The following is a 21231-nucleotide window of genomic DNA, read 5'->3' on the forward strand; positions in this document are numbered from 1 at the left end:
ACTTCTTTTGTCTCCTGAAATGTGGGATGGGTATGCCTTTTAACACGCACTGCAACCACGTTAGCATGAAATTTTGCATAAATATTCAAAGCAAAGGTGGACTGAGATGCTGGAAAGCTACAGCTAGCACCAGATTAAAGTGGGGGTGAAGAGAAACTGAGAAGGGGAGAAGAAGAGTAGAGAGACGTCCTATTACCTCAAAAGCAAGGGGGGCGTGCTACACTACCTCTCTTCACCAAGAAAAGCAAAGTTTCCTCCAAGAGGGTGAATTACTGCTATGCTATTTCAACCTTCAGTAACTGCGGCTGAGACAGATCCAAGGCAAAACAGTGGAAGGGGGTAAAGATATAGGGGCCTGAGGAGAGGAGGGACAAAAAAAAGGAGAAAAAAATTAAAAAAAAGGAGAAACGAGAGCATTCAGTCACTCAGTGAGCTCAGGAAGAAAAATGAGAGCAAGTTTAGGGGTGTCGGGAGGTTAAAAAGCAGAACCACGGAGCTCTAGGGGCGGCTGCAGCCCCCCACACGGCTACTCCCCGAGTACCAGGGACACAACAGGTTAAGACTTAATTACACGTTAAAATACGGCCTTGTGCACGTTCAGCAGCACCCCGGCATCGACACCCCCCCCCCCGCCAGGAGCCCTTCGCCGCCGGGACGCTGCCTTACCTCGCTTTCCCCTGTCACAGCCGCCACCTAGGAGCCACCAGGCGGGGAGAGGACGCTCCTCCGGCCGCGATCCGGGCACGGTTATGGAGCTCCGTGAACGGCAGGAGCCCGGTCTGAGCGCCCCGTGCCGGGGCCCGGTTCGTTAGGACAGCGGCCGCCTCAGGCCGAGGCTCCCCTCGTCCCTAACGGGGGAGCTTCGTGAGGGGAAAAAGGCGGGAAGCGGTGCCGAGGGGCGGCGGCGCGGCCTGGGGGTGGTCGCTCCCCGCCAGCCCTCCTGAGCGAGCCGTGTCGGAGAAGGCCCGGCCTCGATGGCGGAGCCGTCCCTTCACACCTCCGGAGCCCAGCTGGGAGGGAGGAGCCTCGTTCACCGCGTTGTCAGAGCGCAGCTGCCCTGCAGCGTGAGGAAAGCCGCCATGACAGGCCAGCACAGGGCAGATCTCTCCCCCTACCGTGAGGGTCAGAGTTTTTTTAATTAGTATTATTATTTTAATACAACAGTTGTCAACCAGGTCACCCCACTACTGCGTCTGTTTTACCTCATAGCACCTAGGCAGACCTCTGAGGTGAGTTTATTTTGTGGGTTTGGGTGGCCAGGCCAAGGGTGCGGCAGTAATTCCAGACAGACGCTCCACACGTTTTCCGGGAGCACTATAACGACTCGTATTCTGGACTTGCAGCCTTGCCTGCCTTTCGCCAAGTGAAATCCAGCTCTAAGGGCCAGCTGCCAGCCGGGCTCCACGGGGAGGAGCGTTTATCCACCTTTTATCCAAGTGCTGTGGTAACCTCTGCTGGATGATCGTCGCCATTACACGGGCTGAGACACGCTGCTAGAAGTAAGCTTGCAGGCTGACACAAGAGTTGAGCATACAAAAAGACATCAGAAAAGGTATATTACATTCCCTTACTCATACTTTTCTGTGCATTTGCTACTACAGAGGATTGTGTTTTTTTATTTTAATGTGTATTTTTACGGCATTAGCAATTTAGATAAATTAGGCCCTTGTTCATCCATGCATGAACATGTTTATTCTCTCAGCACAACTTCTATTACTAAGCGGGTCTGTAACTGTAGTTTGCAAATAATCTACACTTCTCAGTTTGAAGATGTGGATACAGCATACCCCGTGTCATCTTACACAGATGATGGATACATTTTTATGCATATGACAACATCAATAGCCTAGGATGCTGATACAGTAGCCGGTGATACAGTAGCCTTGAACAGCACAAAACACTGCGGTGAAAGGCTCCTCAGGCCTTACTGATACCCAGTTAAAAGGAACATATAGTTCCCTCCTTACTGGAATAACGTAGCTAACTTCTTTGAAATGCTTTGTAAGCGGATGGGTTAAATGTCTGCTGGGTTTAGTTGGATAAAAGGAAGTCTTGAGACATTGTATCCTTGAGTAGAATAGATAGGGAGAGATGCTAGAATAAGCTAGTTTTGTGAAAACAAGAGTTGTAAACTAAGCCAAAAGACGAAGTGAGTATGCGTGAAGACTGAGTTCCATCAGCAGACATGGTGAGGAAGACTACCAACAACCACCAGAGGACCCTAGAAGACCACCAATGGACATGGACGCGCATGCGTCAAGGACATTTACATATATTAATGAGTTCTAGGTGATAATATGAATATGTTAATCATTTCTGGGAAATGTAACGAATATGTATATTCTGATTGCTTATAACCTTTGTAGTTGAGCAACTCGGCGTGCACACTTGGCGGAGTGATCCCCTGTGTGCTCAGTGCTGCAATAAAGAATGCCGGCTTTCTAACACTCCGAAATTGAGTCTTAGAGAGCCCTTATTTGCCGGCTTACAGTAACATGCTACTTTTTGGTGTTAAAGCAAACATGTCATACCTGTGACTTATACCCAACCTTATCCCGCTTCTTCAAATGGTGATATTTCATATCTATGTAAGACAGGTGTTACTCATATCAATAGGTACATTAAAGGCTCCAGGTGAGGCCATGGTCCGAAGTAACAGGAACTACAAATGTAGAATTGTCTTTTTGCTCTGAGGAGTTTAAAATCTAAACAGATTTTGTGCAGGACAGGAACAGAGTGCAGACAATTGACATACGATTCCCATTCATCTTGATTCCTATTAGTGTGCCTTACTCTATAGGTGCATGCAGACAGACAGAAAACGCAGGATAAATGAGAGCTGGATTTTATTGGAAGCTTCCATTGAATTGGCAAGAAATCAGGTGCTAGTCCTCATTTCAACCATTGACAGTAGAAACAGATTGATTGTAATCTCATCTATGGAAAACCTAACACTTGCCTCCCATTCCATTTGCAGCTGTAGCTTGTGGTCTTCTATCCCCTTCATTGAAATACATACTAGAAAAGCTTCCACAAGGCAAGCTTTTCAGCCAGAATTTCTTAATTTTCTCTACTCTGCAACTTTGTGTTATTTTACCATAGGCAAAACAGCAGACCACAACAACAAACATGCTTCAGTACGAAGGCATCCTGAGAATTCTCGCTTAAGACCCGTACTTCTAACCTACTAAGAGCCATGATTTCTAAGAAAAATCTGTGGCCATATGACTGCCTTGAAAATGAAAAACATCATATAGACAATATGCGTGTTGCTACAAGTCAGACTTTATTTGACCAAAAACATTAGATAGGGCTGCCTGTTTAATTAGACACAGATCAAAAATTAAGAACTAAGTACTTTCCCATCATTCCCTGCACGTTTTGAAGTTGGCATTTTTCCCCCTCTGCATATAGTTAGTTGTTTGCCTCAGGTTGTGAAGCAACGCAGAGCGCTCTTAGTAAAGCACCAATAATTCGCTGAACTCCCATCTGTTGTGGAACTTGCTGAGTTAGAAAATTCCTTTTCACCTCCTACCCCCCACCTCTCCTTGACTAGAATAACTGAAGAAGAAATATCACAGTATGGTGCTAGGTTAAAGGATCCGGTGTGTCTGCAATTTAAGGGACTAGCACAAGACAGAGCAAATCCTAAAGCTCAAGCCTGTCCACCTAAAGGAAAAGGGAACTTTAAAAAGCATTTGCTTATTAAGAGCGTATCAGAACAAAGACTCATGTTCAGGATTTTCATGCTCTAGTGAGAGATTGTAGGGTGTGTTGGTTTTTTTGTGTGTATGGTTGGACTCGATGCTCTCAAAGGTCCTTTCCAACCATGAAGATTCTATGATTCGCAGTGCTTAATGCTTTATATTCTGAAAATTGACTACTAACATAGTTTCTTAGTTCTCCAGCAATTAGAGCCTGAACACATACATGAGATGTGTTTATGGGCCCCCACCTTCGCTGTGGGAGCAATCCCTGGACATTTGCAATTTTTGTGCCCAGCACCACAGTGAGTGGGGTAGGTGGGTTTGAGGCTGACGTGGCTAGGAAAGCCTGGTGCCCCACGGCTTGTGGGGCAAGGAAAGTGGTTCCCAGAAAGCTTGAGAACAAGCCACAGTTTTCGCTCCTGGAACCTTTACTGGTGGAGCAATCCCTGGACGTTTGCAATTTTTGAGACTGGCCATAGGGAAAGAATTGCCACTACAATAAGTGAGATTCTGAGAATGCAGAAACCATGATCCCAACTCATCAACTGTCTAGTGTTGTCCTGAAGCCAGAAGGCTGCTTTTGCTTTTTCAGAACTCCAGCCCATTACCGTAAGAATTTTTATCCAATTCTCCATGTACCATCCCAATGGAGCAGTAGAGCAAGCCAAGTTGAAATCAAGCTAAGATTGCAGTTACTGCTTTGTCCTTCTGCCATAAATTACTCTTTCCAAATTGGTACAGCCAAATACTGTACCTGTTCCTCATTAGATGTCAGCTGCTGTCATTTTTCACTAGCATAATATTCTTGTAAACTACAGAAAGCAAGGAGCACAGAACCCCTTCAGTTATCCCCAGCATTGACCTCAGTGCAGATAAGCAGAGCTAGTTGCTCCATTGAGTGCTCTCATTAAATCTGCTGCCAAACAGAAGTCAACAACCTGAATCTCTTAGCTGACAAATAGAAAGGAGATGTCGGACAGCCACTAAGAACCACAGAATCACTAGGCTTTTTTGCTAGAGGGATGGACATCACTTAAACCACACAGAAGTATTACCAGCAAGCACAGATTTGGCATTCTCACTGTATCTTCACAACATGAAGCAATCATTTACTTTCCTTTCCCTGCTCAATCCACTTTTGCAAAGGGCCAGATCTTTCCGTGCACCATTGATAGAAGCATGCTTTTTTTCTTAGATTGACATGAAATAGATCTCCTGTTTGCCTCTACTTGCTTGCCTTTATTACGCATATTCAAGTTAGTGTCCCTCTATGCTCCACTGCATTCTTCAAACTTACATTTTGGTACAGTTGCCTTGTAGTTCAAGGAAAGACATGAGAACAGGCAATATCTTGGAACACAAATAAGTTTTTAATGATTTAACATACAGTATAGGCACTAGTTGAACAGCTCAGCAACCACGGAGGGAGGATACAGTTTCTGTCCCATTGAATGGGCAGTGGTCACAATGCACTTCTGATCACATCCCATTTTTCTAGGGGAGAAAGGGGCCAAGAATTCCCACTAACGTTGTCCGAATTAGGTTGGTTCTTATGATTTCTTACAATTACTGCTTCAAGTGGTGGTATCACCTGCTAAGGAATTAATACCAAGTTGAAAAAGAAAGCAAGGTCAAGCTATCAGTATCTTGATCTCAGCAGTTGTGCAAAACCATGAAATGCTAGAATACATCTCAGCAGGAATGATATAATAGACCAGCCTGATGGCCTTCCCTGAGGAAAACAGTTATAAAGTGCTGGAACAGGGGTGAAGAATCTGTTAAACACTGAAAAGAGAAGTAACCTCTGCTACCCTCTGAAGACAGCGTTTCACACTGCATCTTCACGCTGTATCATGTCTGCTGCAGCAAGTTGCCATAGGATGGCAGCAAAGGGGAGACAGATTTTCAGCTGGATAAACTACTAACACTAAAGCTTTTAAGCTTTTGGAAAAAAACAAGATTTTCAAGAGAATCTGCTGATGGAACCATTATCTCACTTGATGACTTCTGGGAAAGAACAATGAAAACAATGCAAGTGGATTTTAACAGATGGCTGATAACACTACTTTTTTTTATATCATATGTAATTCCAATAGCATTCTACAGATCTTTTGCACCAAGATACTCCACCACCGTGCTTGTTTGTTTTTATTAAAGCCTCTGTAGATTGTTTTATTTGAGTCAGGGAACAGGAAGTATCAGTTTAAACAAGGATACACAAAGTCAAAATCATGGAGGAGATGGATGGAGTTAAAAAACAAGAGAAGTGAGGCTCTGTATATAGAAAAGAACAGCCCGGTTTTGTCTAGCGCTTGGACTTTTCCCAGCGACTTGCAGGACGAGCACAAATTCGGTCAGCATTTCACAGGTTCTCTACCCATCTTTGTTCAGTGGCCTTAAGAGGGAGACAGTTTAAATTGCCACTTTAGAGAACTAGGAGAAATTGTTGGAGAACCAACCCTGTTCTAGTGCCATTCTGATCACACCAAAATTCCAGAGTAGCAAGTATGTCGAACAGCAAATCAAAAACATCATGGCTGCTTAACTGAACTCATGCAACACAGTTGTCCTCAGAGGAGGCTTGCACCATGTTCTGACATTCCAATTACTTCATACACAAGGACATCATTAAACTGAAATCCTAGAACAACTCCACCCTTCTGCCTCCTGCACAACCAGGAGTGAAGTACATTTGAATTACAGAAGGCCTGAACAAGTTCAAGCAAACAAATCTCCAGTGCTCCCTGTCAGAAAGGGGACAAGCAGAGAGCTGGCTGCAAGACTAAGACTCCTCTTTGAGGAAACGGTTGCAGAGTAACAAGGAAAGAGTTTACAGACAATAAACATCCCATCCTAGGCAGATCCCTGCTCTTTTCTCGTGCTATGGGACTTAAGAAGAATAACAACTCCATTGGAGTTCTGACTGCTTTAAACTCACTAAGAGGAACATAAGCACTATAGTGACAAATCCCAATATAATTCCTTTAGACTAAGGAGGAAAACAACCAACCAATTTTAGTCAGGATCTAAAATATCCTTTCTACCTGACATAACAAAACAGGGACTGAAAGGCATCAACAACTAGCTATGCAAAGCATCAATAGTTTCAGCTAGTAATCCATATAAAATGAATAAATAATTCATAATTACATATGTAGCGTACACCATGCATGTCAAGAAGCGCTCCAGAGAGAGAAGCGCAACAGGCATGCTTTACTCTCTAAAAGCAAAAATCCTCCAATTATTACTGTCACTCTGGAAAGTCTTGCAGTCCAGAGACACAACTGAACCTCCGGGTAGAACTGCAAAGCTACGTTGGATATTTTTCCTATGATGTTTTATAGCCTAGATCAACTCCATGCATCCTAAAATTTAGAGGAAGTATTCAAAGAACGTACTAGTACTCCAGTACAGTACTAGTACTCTAGTACTCCCAAGCAGGTGCATAACAAACTGAAGAAAGCAAGATTCAATCCCACAGAACTTAAGTCCCCCACTTACACTGTGCGCCTCTGGGTTTGTCCCCAGAAAGAACAAAAGCCATTTACACTGAGGCTCTTGTAAAGCAACAGCCGTCGTCTTGCTCTTTTGGTTTCTAGTCTCCAGTTCCTTCCCTTTGTTGCTTAGATCATGCAGCTTTCAAACAGGCAGAAGCTCGGGGGGATATTCGCCATAGCAGTATTTTGCAATTGGATCCCTATAGGTGTTTTCATGCTGCACACTCTGTCAGAAAGAGAAGGAGAAGCTTTAACAATACACACACAGTGAAACAATATAGCCCTTCCCTGAAGGCCAAAACACAAAGTGTTTATACATACGCAAAAAATTTCACAAGTTCTTCTACACATTAGAATATCATCTGTAATTAAACACCGCTGCACTCCCAACGTATAAAAGACAGTTGCTATGTAATAGCACTTTAATGTCGAACGATACCCAGAACCTCCTTTTCCAGAGACTACCTGAGAAGGTAGGAACAGATCCAATAGTTAAAAAATATATATATATATATGCTTAGGCAGTATTGTCAAATGTGCTAAGCAAGCAAGGCATAATAAGTTGGTACTTGAGATGTGTGCATTTTTCTTGATAAACCTAGAGTTCAGATACTATGGGGAAATTTTAAAAAAAAGAAACAAAACTAATTTTGGAGACATTTGGAACTATGTCCTTTGTTTGCAATCCATTCCTATTGCTATATTAAATACTTGAGCTGCATGACATCTCCAACAGCACTTTCTGAGAGGGACGACGCTTGCTTAGAACAAAACTTCTAATAAAATCGCACAGGTAACAGAAGTTCTCCTCTGTTCTTAAAAAGCAAAAAAAATTACAACATACTTTTTGAGTTACTATGCAGATGATTGTCAGCATATGGTAAGTCTAAAACTGTACCATAAAGTAAATAGCATTCTGAAGCTACTGGGGAAAACTCTCACTATTCTCATCTTTACAAGATCTTCACCGGTCATTGAACTCAGTTAATCTCCTTTTAGTTAAGTACCTCTTTTCTAAAGAGAGCGTACAACTCATCCTGCTCTAAATAGGCACTTTGCCTTTCATTTACTGCTGATGTTACAATTTCACCTTAGAAACCAGAGGATTGCCTTCAGATTACCTCTCAGCCATAGCTTGAGCATTTATGAAAATGCCGGTGTGCGTGCAAGCACAACAGACCAGCCATTCTTAGGACCAAGTTCCATTTTCCAAGGGCACATTTTGGGCATTTTTACATTTTTGAGTCCTGGACATATACTCGTGTCTTACCTGTGATGAAGTCCTACATTTCGCCAGACACAATTCAAAGCGATCTTCCACTGCCATAAAGAGGTTTTGGAAAGCAATAGCTGCCCGGTTCAAGAAACGTTCCAGAAGATGTTGCTAGAGTGGTTAACAAAAAAAATGACGAAACAAAAACAACACAAACACCATCATTCAACAAGGAGTAATCGAAGCCCACCTTAACCTACACAGCTCAAGTATCAGAGGAACAGTTAGTAACTCCACTTTGAATTCCTAGCAAGCACTGAAAGGATAACACATCACAGAACCCCGGCAGTAGGAAGAGAATCCAGAGAAGCTAACAGAACACAAGGAAGTGTTAATTGCAAAACTGATACTGGCTGGAACAGCTTTTCTGCAACCATTTCCCTTCAGCAAATGCAATTCCCCTGAAGCTGAAACATTTTGCAAGGCTCCCAGTATTTCCTCTCAAAGGTGGGAAGGATAAATATTTTTGAAGCTTTATTTATAGCTTGCCATGTGGTCCTTGCAGGCTTTCCTCATTCTTTCAAGAAAATGAGCTATCCCCTCTTAAAGGAAAAAACTCCTCACAAACAAGCGCTATTAGCCACAGAGGAACCTGAGAACACCTGGAAAGCAGGAGGAAGTGTACACACCTTGCTGGGCTGCAGGCAACAGGAGACACAGTATTCGTACACACTGCAGCAGCCGTTGGGAAGGCAGCTGTCACAGCTGTACAGCTTTGTGCTGGGCACATTGACATTACAACAGCCATTTACCAGTAGGTCCTTCCTCTCACAGACGTAGCCTGAAAAAACAAAACCAGTAGTAACAACTGGCAAGACATACTCCTTTTTATGTTCTATAGAAATCCATAGTAAGAATCACATAACTTCAGAACAGGTTTATTTACCATTTAGTAGATTATTATCCCCCTCAATTCTTTGAAATAACACTTGCACGTAGAGTTGAGTTTCACAACAGGCTGCTGTTACCTGCACAACGATTATGTACCTACTCTAATATGCTGTATATACAGCATGAGTACTTAAACGCAGAATATTTGAGTTCTGATTTCCTTTTGGCATAATTCATTGTTGTGATTGGAAGGGGGAAAGGCAACTGGTGATGGACTTCACTGGAAAAAACTACAACATATGTTCTTTCAACTGGTCTACATCTAAATAACTCTCTTTACAGTTCAATATGAAGAGACGTAGACTTATCCATGCAGGATAGCTGCAATATTTATTGTTGAGTGGAGTCCTTCATAGTATAGAAGCACAGTGTATGTCCTTCTGGAAGCTGTACTACCACAGTGTTAGACTGGGAAGGATATCTGTGATTTTAGAGACCTTAGTGAATCAGCAGGAAGCATAATTCAGGCAGTGCCAAATTTAACATTGATGCAAATCACAGAGGACATGGTGGCTTTTCTACAGCCTTGATTTCTGGTCAAGAAACATACAGAGCCTGAGCAACAAGCACACTGGGGAAAAAGGCTCCATATGCTTAAAACAAGTGGATAATTTGAAAACCTGCAAGAAATATCCTTGGGTTTACAAGGGTCAGATGAGCTTGTTAACTGTGACTGAGCACGAATTATGCCAGTCCCGAGCTGCCTCCACAAAAGGCCAATCAGTTTTCCCCAATTACTCTCCCTAGCATACCTGGACAGTAGGAATATACTGCAGGGAGGTACAAATACCTCTGCAAGCAACCACACGAAATTGAGCAGGACTCAATGTTTGAGCTCTATGCAAAGGTAACTGGAGGTTTTTTTCCATCTAAAGTGGTCCTGGAAACAATACAGCTGCATTCATAAGGTTCTGTGCCTGAGCTGAGCCCAGCTGGACCCAAGCCCGCTGTGCGCAGAAATCAGATCAGCAGTGTCTGCAGCCACAGCAACATTCAGGACAGAATGCCAGCAGCTGAGGTTGTGCAGTACGAATGCCTTAAAAAGGAGCAGTCGTTACTTGGAAGTGCCATCAACAATCAGACAGGCAAAGCAGCATTCAGCACTGCAATACGCAGAATAAATTCTTAGCATCAAGTATACCCAGTTCATCTGTAATGAGGAGCTTCCCCTGCACAGAATTCCTGCACTGGTTACTCAGCTGACTGCTGTTTCCCGAACTGAACTTCACCTTCCACATGATCGGCTGCTCATGCTCTTGCACTTGAAGGAGATTCCGATCTCTCACTGTCCGCTCTTCCTGCGAGGAAAGACAGCATTGCCGCCGTTAAACACACAGGTTCCTTCTGCCATCCCAACCCACCTGCTTTTCCCACCATTAAAAATGCCCAGTAGTCGTAAACTCCACAGCGCTGGAAACACAAGTGTGAACCGAGTGAGCAACACACTACTTGCGGGAGTTTGCTTTTTGCCATAGACAGCATGAAAACAACATAATCCAGTAAAATGAGGGCGTGCAAGTTCACCACAGGATCAGCTAATGCAGCCGAACGCGGTTACTACAACCACAGAAGTAGCATATATATTACATTAAACACCCATGGATAAACGTATTTCTCTTTTGTAAGTTCTTTCCTAATGGAATTATAGTTCACAAGAGACATTTCAGATCCCTTCAAGGCTTTTGTTCCCAGTTTTGGCTCAAAACACTGTTGCTATCGAATACAGTATCAGACATGGCACTTTTTCACTCTTATCTTTATTTAATAATTATAATGCAATTGTCACCCAGGAGTTCAGCAACAGCACTTGAGGAACAGAAGTCACCCCGGGACAGGGGATGTTTTAACCCGCCCGGCAGCGTGCCGGCCCCGGGCCCGCACCTCCCGGGGACTCGGGGGGAGGCCACTGACCTGCTTGAAGGTGCTGGTGAGGAAGTAGACGAGGGAGAGCCCGAAGACGACGCCGAGGACCCAGCGCTTCCTCAGCAGCCGCCGCCACAGCACCGCTCCCCAGAGCACCATGGCGGCGCGGCGGGCGGCCCGGCCCTGGGACCCGAGACCTCAGCCCCCCGCCGCCGCCGCGCTCGCCCGCCGCAGGGAGGGAGAGGAACGGCGGGGGCAGCGCTGATCCGGGACCGGCATCACCGGCTCCGGCACAGAGCCTCGGCGCGGCCTCCCCGGTTGCTGCCAGCGGGCCGCAGGGAGCGCGGCCCACCCGCTTCCGCCGGCGGCGGGGCGGGGGAGGCGGCGGCCGCGGATGTGCGTGCGCGGAGGGGGCGCGGCCGCGGCGGGAGAGGGCGGTGCTGGGCACCGCGGCCCGCACGGGTAGGTACGGGGGGCCGCGGCCGTCGGGACGGGCTGGGCCGGGCCAAGCCAAGCCGGGCTTGGTGCTCCCTAGAGCCTGCTAGCTCCCGCCCCCGCTGCGGCTTTTGGCCTCTTTACACTGAGGGTGGTGAGACACTGGCCCAGGTTGCCCAGAGAGGTGGTGGAGGCCCCATCCCTGGAGACGTTCAAGGCCAGGCTTGATGAGGCTCTGAGCGACCTGATCCTAGTGGAAGATGTCCCTGCTCACTGCAGGGGGGTTGGACTAGATGGCCTTTAAAGGTCCCTTCTGACGCAACACATTCTGTGATTCTGTGAATCTCCTTCCCCCACCTAACTGTGGGAGAAAAGGCCTCGTTTCTGTCTCTCTGTGTGTGTATGTATATATGTATATGTGTGTGTATGTATATAACTGTATTTATAGATATATATCTGTATACATATGCCTGTATATGTAAATACATTTATGTATATATCTATTTATCACACACACACGTGTCTGTGTGTATACACCATGACGGCAAAGTACAGCCCAGCAGGCACCCAGGGGATTGCCTGTGCAATGAGCAGGGCTGCAGGTGCCAGTCCCAGAGCAAAAAGACTGTGTGGGGCTGTGCACACATACTGGGGTTGAAGCACTAAGCGTTCCTGCTCCTCTCTGTCTTCCCCAAGGAGATGGAGAGGTGAAACTCACAGTGCTCTGGTGAAAATGACTCTATACATGTGCTTCTTACAGATGCGCCAGTTTGAGCACTGTGATCCAGGTGCCTTACAGTAATCCAGCTTGGAGGACCTGTGATGAGTTTGAAATTTGGACCATCTTGGATTATCTGAAGGACTCCTTGTATGAGATGTCTGCACCCTCTTGAGCTTCCCTCTCTCCCACCGTGGCACCTTGCACCTCTGGTTAAACCTGTTGTTCAGGTACTGTTAAAAAATGTCCAAGTGTTGCAAGATGAAAACCCTTAATCTGGAAGAGGCAAGACCAATCAGTATTGAAGCTGAGTGCCTTTTGGAGCAAAGCCCATTTAAATTCTGTCTGATATTAAATCTGTAGGACTCTGGGCAGAACAGGTGATTACATCTCACAACGTCCTGCATCTGCAGTACTTTGCATTCATGTCACTGTCCCCTTCCTGGCTGATGCCAGAGGAAAAAGGGAGTCCCCATAGAGCTGCGTGTCATTTTGGAATGTGATTTCACCCCACATTACAGTCTAGATTGCAATCTAATGACAGTCATTAGAATAGTCTAGAAGAGAGTGAAGCACTTTCCAAGCTTCAGTTACCTCCACACTGACTCTAGCTCTTAGCTTGTAGCATGGGAAGACGGGCAGATTTCTTTATTAGCAGTGACCCCAAAGCTGTTCACAGGTAGGACAGCTCTGCCTGCATGGGTCAGCCTGTCTTGGCCTTTTCATCACACCTTAATTACTGTTTTGGTTAAAAAGAGGTTAATATTATATATTAAGTCAACAGAGATACTGTCTGGTTAGGATTAAACAACATTTACTGCAGGGAAAGCATAAAAGATTCCTGGAGTACTAAATGTTGTTACTACAAATGCGGCTTTAAAAAATTTGGAAAAAAAAATCTTTAGTATGTATTTTTTACTGTTTAAAACTTACAGATCCTTTTAAAACAAATTTTGGCCCTGAAAGCACAACACAAATTGAAATGTATAGCTAGAGATTAAAAAACTGCTGGGAGTTACAAGATCAAAATTTGTAGTTAAGAGAGTGTTAGAGTGTCAGAAAACTGGTTAGAATTAGATTTCTGGTACTCATAATGTCTTCCTGCATCCTCTCCATAAAATCTGTTGAAAGCTGTGTTTTCCCTTCCTTATGTGGTTATGCCAAATTTTATTTACATAGATATGTGTGTATTTATATTAACTGTCAAGGGGATGTCCAAAGTTGGCATCTCATTTTAAAACCTCCGTGTTCTCTGTCAGTGGTGACTCAAATCCAGTGTTGTCTCAGTCCGCCCACTCAATGGCGTTCTTCAAGACTGGATGTTATAAACCAAGAGTCTTTCTCTTTTTTGTAAATGTAAATATTTGGGTTTGTTTCATCCCTTTGGAAATTCAGTACAGTTCCCTGTGTGATTTAACTGAAATACCCTTTCTTCTTTCACTGTTCTGTAACTTATCTTCAGGACTGAGCAAACTACATGTACTGTTACTGCAGGTGCACGTGGTAAACACAACTTTCTGTTTATGCACCGAGAACTGCACAATTTGGGCATAAAGCCCATAAAATTTGTATTGAATGCAATTTTGCATGGGTTAGTGGGTCACTGAAAGTAAAGAGTATGAATGAAAAGGTGAAAGTATAGGGGAAAAAAAATATTCCAGATTTGCTACTTCTCAGCTTCCATTCCTCTGCTTACAGATGGGTGCGAAATGTTCTCAGAACCATTGTGCCTGTACAGGATACAGATACAGAGCTCCACATTTATTTACATGTATTCATACCATTTGAAATGTTATAAATAATGTTATAACTTTCAATAGTCAAGAGTATTTACAGCCTTTTACATTTTATTCAGTAGCTATTGTAGTCTAACGCTGATACACAGAGTGTCTCTCTAAATCTTCTATGAAAAGCATGTGTGAACCTGGACAAATCACTTGCAAAAATAGCCCATTCCTTGGGTTTTGTATAACAAATATAACATTAACCAGTGTAAAACTATTTGCCAGGTCCTCTGTGCTTGCCTTGATGATGATGGTTCTGTGGTCTTTGCTTTTGAATTAACTTTATTTTTAAAAGGTGTGATGTGTTTGAGGCTGTTCCCTTAAAATTAAGACGCTTGAGGGCAGAGATTTAGATAACTAAATAAAGAACTTCTCTCCTTGTTCTAGAAAAAATTCCTGAAGTTAATAGGGTTTCAAAGCCATTTCCCATTCTGGATCTTACTTATGCAGACAACTCCCGAATGAGTGGAGCAGGAACATGTGATCTTCTGCATATGTGCATATTATTTATGACCATTGTGCAGAGTCTGCTAATGGCATTTTTGTGGTTTAAAAGGAATGGGTTACTTATTTAAAAGAATATTGTCATGAATTGGTTGTATTTTTTCATTCAAAATGCTTATACATTTTCTTTTTTTCCTCCCTCTCAGTTTTGCCTTACAAAGCAAGTTTCTTCAGAAGAGGAAGAAGGGATTTCATTTCCAGAGAGCATATATCGATTGATGTGTCGCGTCGAGAGCTGCTCTGTTAGTTGTCCTCAAGATCTTTATCAGAACATGTCACCACACAGCTGTACGCTCCTTGTGACTGCCACATACTGCAAAAAGGGATCTGACTAGTGCCTGCCCTGCTTGGAGATCTGTCTGTGTGCGCTTCCATTTGCCTGTTGAAAGTTGTTTCTTTACAAGTGTACTAAGAACCAAATGCAATCCTGAGGTGATTTGCTTTCAGAGAAGCAAATGATTTATGCCAGCCATGTCTCTAGCTGAATGGGTTTCACAACCCTCTGACTCTGTGGGCCTTTGTTAGTAGTCACACTGTGAATTGTTGACCTACGACGTTAATGTTGAGCGTGTTGTGTTTTAAGGTTTTGAGGAAAATGCAGAGACGGCATAGCAGCAACACTGACAACGTTCCTCCTGAAAGGTAAATCTTTTTCCTTTTTTTTTCCTTCATTTTCCCCTCCAGAGGAAAATATTCTTACTTAAGTGTATGGTGTGTTTTAGCAGATGAAATCTCAAAATTGAGAAAGACGTATACTTCCTGTGCATGTAGTGTGGCCAAGTTTTCTGCTCAAGTTTAGAGAGTTTAAAGATGGATTTACTTTTCTTCTTCATGTCCGTTATTGACTACTACCAGCTAGAGTGTTTCAGGTTTCATGATCCAGTATGGCACACATGGAAACAGTTGGCTTTGCATAGGCAGGACATTTTGGAGCTCTAGAAGAGCGATTCATGGCACAGTCCTGTGGGGCTCCTGAGCGCTATCAATCTGAAAGGATTGCTCTGCATGAACAGAGGCTATTTATACTTCTGTTATGAAGGTGTTTAAAACGTCTGCTCGTCTGAAGCTCCCCACTAATATGACTTAGTATTTTATAAAGATTTTGGGTGGCCCTTCACGTCGTCCCAGAATCTGTATCTAGCTTCATGTGTGTGAATATACAGAAGAATACCTCTAATTCATTTCTGTAATTATAACATCAGCAAGGGAGGCTTACCACTGTTGTTGTTCTGGTACTAAATGTTCCCTTGTGCTTTCCCAGGGCTAGAGCTTGACTTTTTTTTTTTTTTCTCTCTAAAGAAGAAACTAATCTAATTACTCTAAGACAAAGATGGAACTAACGATTTTCATTGCTCTGAGCTGCGATTGTAAGTGAAAGATCGTGATCACAAGCAGTCGCTAAGTATTTCTTAGTTTTGCAGGCAGAGGTGCAGCTTGATGTCATGACCACTTCTAGTGTGGTACCATTCCTAATTTCAGGGGAAAAGAAAGGCACCTTCAACAACTTCTGCATGATGCTGCCCAAGCCTCAGTGCAGTCTGTGGGTTTGTTACCAGCAGGCAAGCCTGGAGCTTGAGAGGCACAGAAGATGGTGTATGGGCCCTCTCATCTGCAGTGTAGAGCTCTCTGACTCTACAAACTTGTAAGGCACTTTAGGATCTGTTTGAATGGTTAAAATATATTCAGAATAAGTGTCTATTATTGAGTGCAGAAGATAAGCAGAGTAATGTCGATTGGTTTTTACAAATGCTTCTGTTTTTTAACAAGGTAAATACATTTTGTCAGTAACATAGACTGAGGGATTTCTAACTGTAAAATGAAATGTTGTTGCCACTGGTCTTCACTTCTGCAGCAGACTTGGAATTTCGTCCTTGTTTATTTATTTTTAAGTATGTCCCTGATTAATTCCTTCCTTCTGAAAGCATAGTCGTGTCTCCTGGTAGTATTGTTCCAAACAATACATGTGTCTTTAACGCTGGGTTCCACCCAATTTGTTTGTTACATTCCCAGACGTAAGTACTGTCACATTATGTCCCTGTCTTGTGTACACATCCCTGAATTGTAATGCTAGGTGTAAAATTGAAGATCTGGTTGATGAGTATTTTGAACCAAAAAGAGGTGTGCAATATCTTGTTGACTTAATTCCTTGCTGGAGCCTGTGGAGAGACATTGGGAATGGGGTGTAGCTATAAAAAGCCTTATTAGGAGTTTACTTAGTGGGAAGGTATGCCCAGAGGGGTTTGAAGCTATCTCCAGGGTGAGATGAAAGGCAGTGCTCTGTGCCCTGTAAGATGCCTGGTGAGGATTTTGAACCCATGGGAGAGAGAGGGTTAAGGGCCCTGTATGTGCCTGCAAGTGCTGTCTCAGCTTGTGACCACTATTTCTAAAGTTAGAGATCTCCAAGGATTAAAATCAAGAGAGACTGAAGCTCTGCAACGTGCCTTATTTGTGGGCTTTGCCTCTTGCTGAGCTTTATTTATTCTTTACTCTCCTTTTGCAAGTTAGGGAGGTATTTGCTCTCTGCCAGGCATTTTCTGCCTAATGATTGTTCTGCCTGTTACCTGTACCCTGTCATCTAAACTTTCCATGCATTCATTTCAGTACCACAGTACTGAGTACAGGTGAAGAAAGCCTATTTTCTCTTGGTATTAGGATGAAGATATTTAGGACTTTCTTTTTGGAATCTGGCTATAATCCAATGAGCTCAGGAGAGAATCAGAGCCAGATCTAATTCTGTCCAGTGCCCAGTAATTTGGGTACAACCATATCCAATTTTCCAAGAATATCAAAATAAAACAATTTCTCTTGACCCATGAGCACATCCTTCACTTGTAATATTTGTTGTGTCAGGGACACACAAGCAGCTCTCAGCGCTTCTCTTCCCCAATTTACTCTGTCTCTTTTTTGTGTTATTCATCAGTAGGCAGGTAGATCATCCCTAAATAATCCCTAGGTTATCCCTAAATAGCGACAGAAGAATTTGGGGGTAGGTCATTTCTTCGAGTTAGCTTGATAATTTGCATATAATGTGACCTGTCTTGGTTGTGCTGTGTAAAGTTTTGTATGTTTTTCTTTAAAATCGTTATAGAAGATGTTGAATTTGGTATCGGAGGTAAAGTAAAGGGGGTATTTGGGAACCCTGTTCTTTAGATGAAAGAACTGGTGCATTTTGATCAGTTCTTTAGAAGTACTCTGATTTTATCTTAGCAGTTTGGTTACTGGCCTCTAATTCTGCAACTGTGACTTTCCAACAGCAAATAGAGGGAAAAGCATCTGTCATCTAGAGACTTATGTATTCTGATAGTGGTTGAGGAACTCTTAAATGACTACAGTCAGGACTGGGCTAAAAGACTGAGAAGTTCTGTGGCACTCATTTTTGTTTAATCACTTTTTTCTAATCTTCGTCCACTGCAGAAACCGGAGCCAAACAGTCAGTTCTGAAACCAGCGTGGATGAAAGTGGAGTTTTTGAAAGTCTGAAGGCTGAAGCTTCCTCACCACAACAGCTGTTCTCAGGCCTGGCAGGTATCCCGTCAGGCACCATCACAGCCACGCCGTTCCAGTCAGGTTTGGTTCTGGGCTCTTCAGCAGGAGGTGGGGAAGTATTCATTCAGATGCCAGCCCCGAGGGAGGAAGGGACCAGTCGTACAGAAGGAGCCCCATTTCACCACCGGCAGTCGTCCCATCACTTCCACCATGGCCATCACCGGGGTTCATCTCTACTGCACATGGCAGGAGGGGACCGCCATGGGCATGCTGAGGAAGGCAGTGACGAACAAGCTGGAACGCCAGCCCCGGCTCTTTCAGAGTTAAAAGCTGTGATCGGTTGGCTGCAGAAGGGACTTCCCTTCATCTTGATCCTCCTCGCTAAAGTTTGTTTCCAGCATAAGCTTGGTAAGCATCTATCCTTTTTGGATTGTAAGTGTATTAGGGGGTGGTTAGGAAGCTTTATCGTTCTGTGGTGTCTGATACGCTTATCCCCATGACAGTATCTACAGGTAGTCTAGCATGAAGGGGACGTATTCAAATGCGTGGGATAATGCATTTGATAAATTCATCCTACTCTCAGTCCAAGCTGTTTTCATCTGTGTCAGTCCTATCTGTTTTCTGTCCTGACTTGTGGGAAATCAGTTCTGTACTTTTCCCTAATCTCTCCTTGACATTTCTGTAGGGGCTGAGGATGTTACTGAGGCTTCTCCCTCAGACCTCTTTTGAGGAGAGATGGGGAGAGCTTCCATTAGTGATTAGCAAAGACCCCCATGTAGCACGGAAGGGCTCAGAGGGATGAGACACTTGTATAGCTAGGAGGAGGGTAGTTGTGAAATCAAGCCAAAGAGCATCAGCAGTTACACACTGCAGTCCTGATCTTCAAAGTGCCCTAAAAATATGTCTATCCAGGTTTCTTTAATGGTACCTGAGTTTTTCAGCGCTTGAGTGGTCAGGCAAAACCTATTCATCTAATCCTTCTCTTATTACAAAATTGCATGTGTGGCATGTCTGAGGATCCTTACTCATTCTGGGAGTAGTATGCTGAGTTTATTATCCCAGGGAAGCCAGTAATGCTTGAGTTTAGTCCACTTACAGCTCTGCCAGTATTCCCAAAACCAGGTATTGATTCACGTCTGCAACATCTCGCTCTTTGGGCCTGATATACTGTATGGTTTGGATAGTGTGCCCTGTCTTCCATGAGCTGATGAACTGCTATTGTAATAGTGTCACGTAGCTGAGTTGTTTGCACAATGCAGCCACAACTTGCAGCACTTCTGTTCTGCGTCAGCACAGAACCTGCCATTAGGACAGAGTGTTGGTATTGGGCTGGGTGGCAAGTGCTCACTGCAGTAGCTTCATTTTCATTTAACTTAAATTTTAACTTTATATGAGTCCAGACTGCCCTGTTTTAGTTGGCTATATATTTTAATTTTCAGTGCATCCAGAATATCACCCAGGAAATTTTTTTCTAAGCTTGAAAATGCCGATAACAAATGGCTTGGGACTGCAGATCCTCCTGCCCAGCCATATATACTTTGACAGTGTCTTTCCCCGCAGGGATTGCTGTGTGCATTGGTATGGCCAGCACATTCGCATACGCCAACTCAACGCTCCGAGAACAGGTTGCTCTGAAGGTGAATACAACATCTTACTCTTTTACGTTCCCAAGCAACGTTGCTCTTTGTATACAAAACAGTGTCTATGTTGAACCTTCTTTTGCAATGTAGGGATGAATGCCATTATATGGATACAGATCTGTCAGAATAAGAGTACCGTGCTGTAATCCTCACTTCCTTTTCCTGCTTTTCCCCATTGATGCTCTCCCACAGTTTCCAACCTGCTCTTTTGTGAAAAAGTGCAATAGTAAAATGAAGAGAGGGAAAATCAGGGAGATGTAATCTGCTTCTGGTTCTGCCACAGACTGGCAGCGCATCTTCAAGCACTTCTTTGTGCCTTAGTTTCCCATTAAGTACAGCAGAGGTGCTGAAACCTATTTCACTACTTACTTAATGATGAGATTTAATTGATTAGCATTTAGATTATGTTTTGAGATGTTCAGCTGAAGGATTTGTAGATGTATAGCTTATTAATATCTTCATCATGGTCTGTAGATAATATGCTTAGAATATAAAGAAACCAGGAGATCTTTTCAGGCCTTATGATCTTCAGTGCCAGGAAAATACTTCAACAGCACTAAAAGCACAAGACTAGAATGGGTTTTATTGTAAAAATTACATGGGTGGCCCAAGTGTATACTTATATCTACCAGAAGCTGTGGAATAAATGTGATACAATGCTGAATGAACAGATAAATTGCACAATCACGTAATAGATTGCTGTTGCCTTGCACTTTGCACCTCTGTCTTTCCAGCAGTGTGCCCCTTAATCTGCCTGCCTTAAATCTCACCCTAACATCCCTGGCTGGTGAAGAGCTGTTTTCTTAATAAATCAGCTCACAAGAAAAATGCTGGGGTTTGTTTTTTTCCTCCCAGGAGTAAAATTTACTTGCCAAAATTACGCTGGGCCAAGACCCAGGACAAGGTCTTCTGCCATCCAGCTTCTGTCTGTAATGTTCCTTGTCTTTTGAAATGCAAAATTTGCACTTCTTTTGACCTTTAATTATTTCTTCAATCAAAAATTCACGTTCTAGAACCTCCATGCATTCAGATAACATTAGTATCTGCTGCATGTAGTGATGGGCTGTGTTATATTTGATTTAGCTAAGCCTTCTTGTAAGTGACTTTGGATCTATTTATAAAATACCTCTTTCAGGAAGGGTCATTCCAGAGAGGTGGCAACTCAGAATTACAGTACAATATATGGAACTGACTTTTTTTAATCTGCCTGTCAAACTGCATTTTAAATATTAGGAGAATTTAGGTATACCAAGAAAGATCCCAACTTTGAAAACTGTGTCCTGCAAGCAAGGCAGTCGTTTTCAGCAGTGTATTTTGAGTAATTTTTCTGAAGTTACTTTATTTGTGAAGGTTAGGTGAGTGAAAGCCATTTCTGCTTGTGTTTATATATGTCTTTACCTAGCAGCCTATTTTTGAGTCTTAGTCCAACGTTAA

At 43.4% G+C, this 21231-nt stretch overlaps 2 protein-coding genes across 10 annotated transcripts in view; one reads left to right on the forward strand and one right to left on the reverse strand.

Annotated features, from left to right (window-relative positions):
• Positions 1-869: 869 nt before the first annotated feature.
• SPRING1 (SREBF pathway regulator in golgi 1) lies at positions 870-11597 on the reverse strand. 3 transcript variants are annotated; one of them, XR_008469176.1, is made up of 6 exons: positions 11280-11597; positions 10510-10666; positions 9107-9258; positions 8475-8588; positions 7209-7430; positions 870-1512 (listed from the first exon to the last, which is right to left on the reverse strand). XR_008469176.1 is itself a non-coding variant. In XM_054219755.1 (5 exons), the coding sequence occupies exons 1-5, from the start codon at positions 11388-11390 to the stop codon at positions 7347-7349; spliced, it is 618 nt and encodes a 205-aa protein (XP_054075730.1). In that variant the 5' UTR covers positions 11391-11597; the 3' UTR covers positions 5057-7346. The 3 variants fall into 3 exon arrangements, 1 of the variants encoding a protein (XP_054075730.1); XR_008469175.1 differs by lacking the exon at positions 870-1512 and adding an exon at positions 5057-5301; XM_054219755.1 differs by lacking the exon at positions 870-1512 and having other exon boundaries at positions 5057-7430.
• A 43-nt stretch (positions 11598-11640) lies between these two features.
• Positions 11641-21231, forward strand: part of RNFT2 (ring finger protein, transmembrane 2) — a 31319-nt gene continuing 21728 nt past the window's right edge. The window contains exons 1-5 of one of the 7 annotated variants that reach the window (XM_054219627.1): positions 11641-11693; positions 12427-12614; positions 14819-15314; positions 18087-18565; positions 19718-19794. In XM_054219627.1, the coding sequence (XP_054075602.1) occupies positions 15232-15314; positions 18087-18565; positions 19718-19794 (639 nt within the window). In that variant the 5' untranslated portion in view covers positions 11641-11693; positions 12427-12614; positions 14819-15231. The other 6 variants (XM_054219629.1, XM_054219628.1, XM_054219632.1 and 3 more) reach the window with 6 other exon arrangements.

Source organism: Rissa tridactyla, chromosome 13 (assembly GCF_028500815.1).
Source record: "Rissa tridactyla isolate bRisTri1 chromosome 13, bRisTri1.patW.cur.20221130, whole genome shotgun sequence".
Taxonomy (NCBI): Eukaryota; Metazoa; Chordata; class Aves; order Charadriiformes; family Laridae; genus Rissa; species Rissa tridactyla.

Excerpts from the sequence above, each read along its gene's own strand:
- SPRING1 (XM_054219755.1), bottom strand. The coding sequence starts at position 11,390 with ATGGTGCTCTGGGGAGCGGTGCTGTGGCGGCGGCTGCTGAGGAAGCGC. Across the intron at positions 10,667-11,279 it reads TCACCAGCACCTTCAAGCAG|GAAGAGCGGACAGTGAGAGA; the intron begins GTCAGTGGCCTC and ends CTTTCCTCGCAG. Across the intron at positions 9,259-10,509 it reads CCTCATTACAGATGAACTGG|GCTACGTCTGTGAGAGGAAG; the intron begins GTATACTTGATG and ends TTGTTTTTTCAG.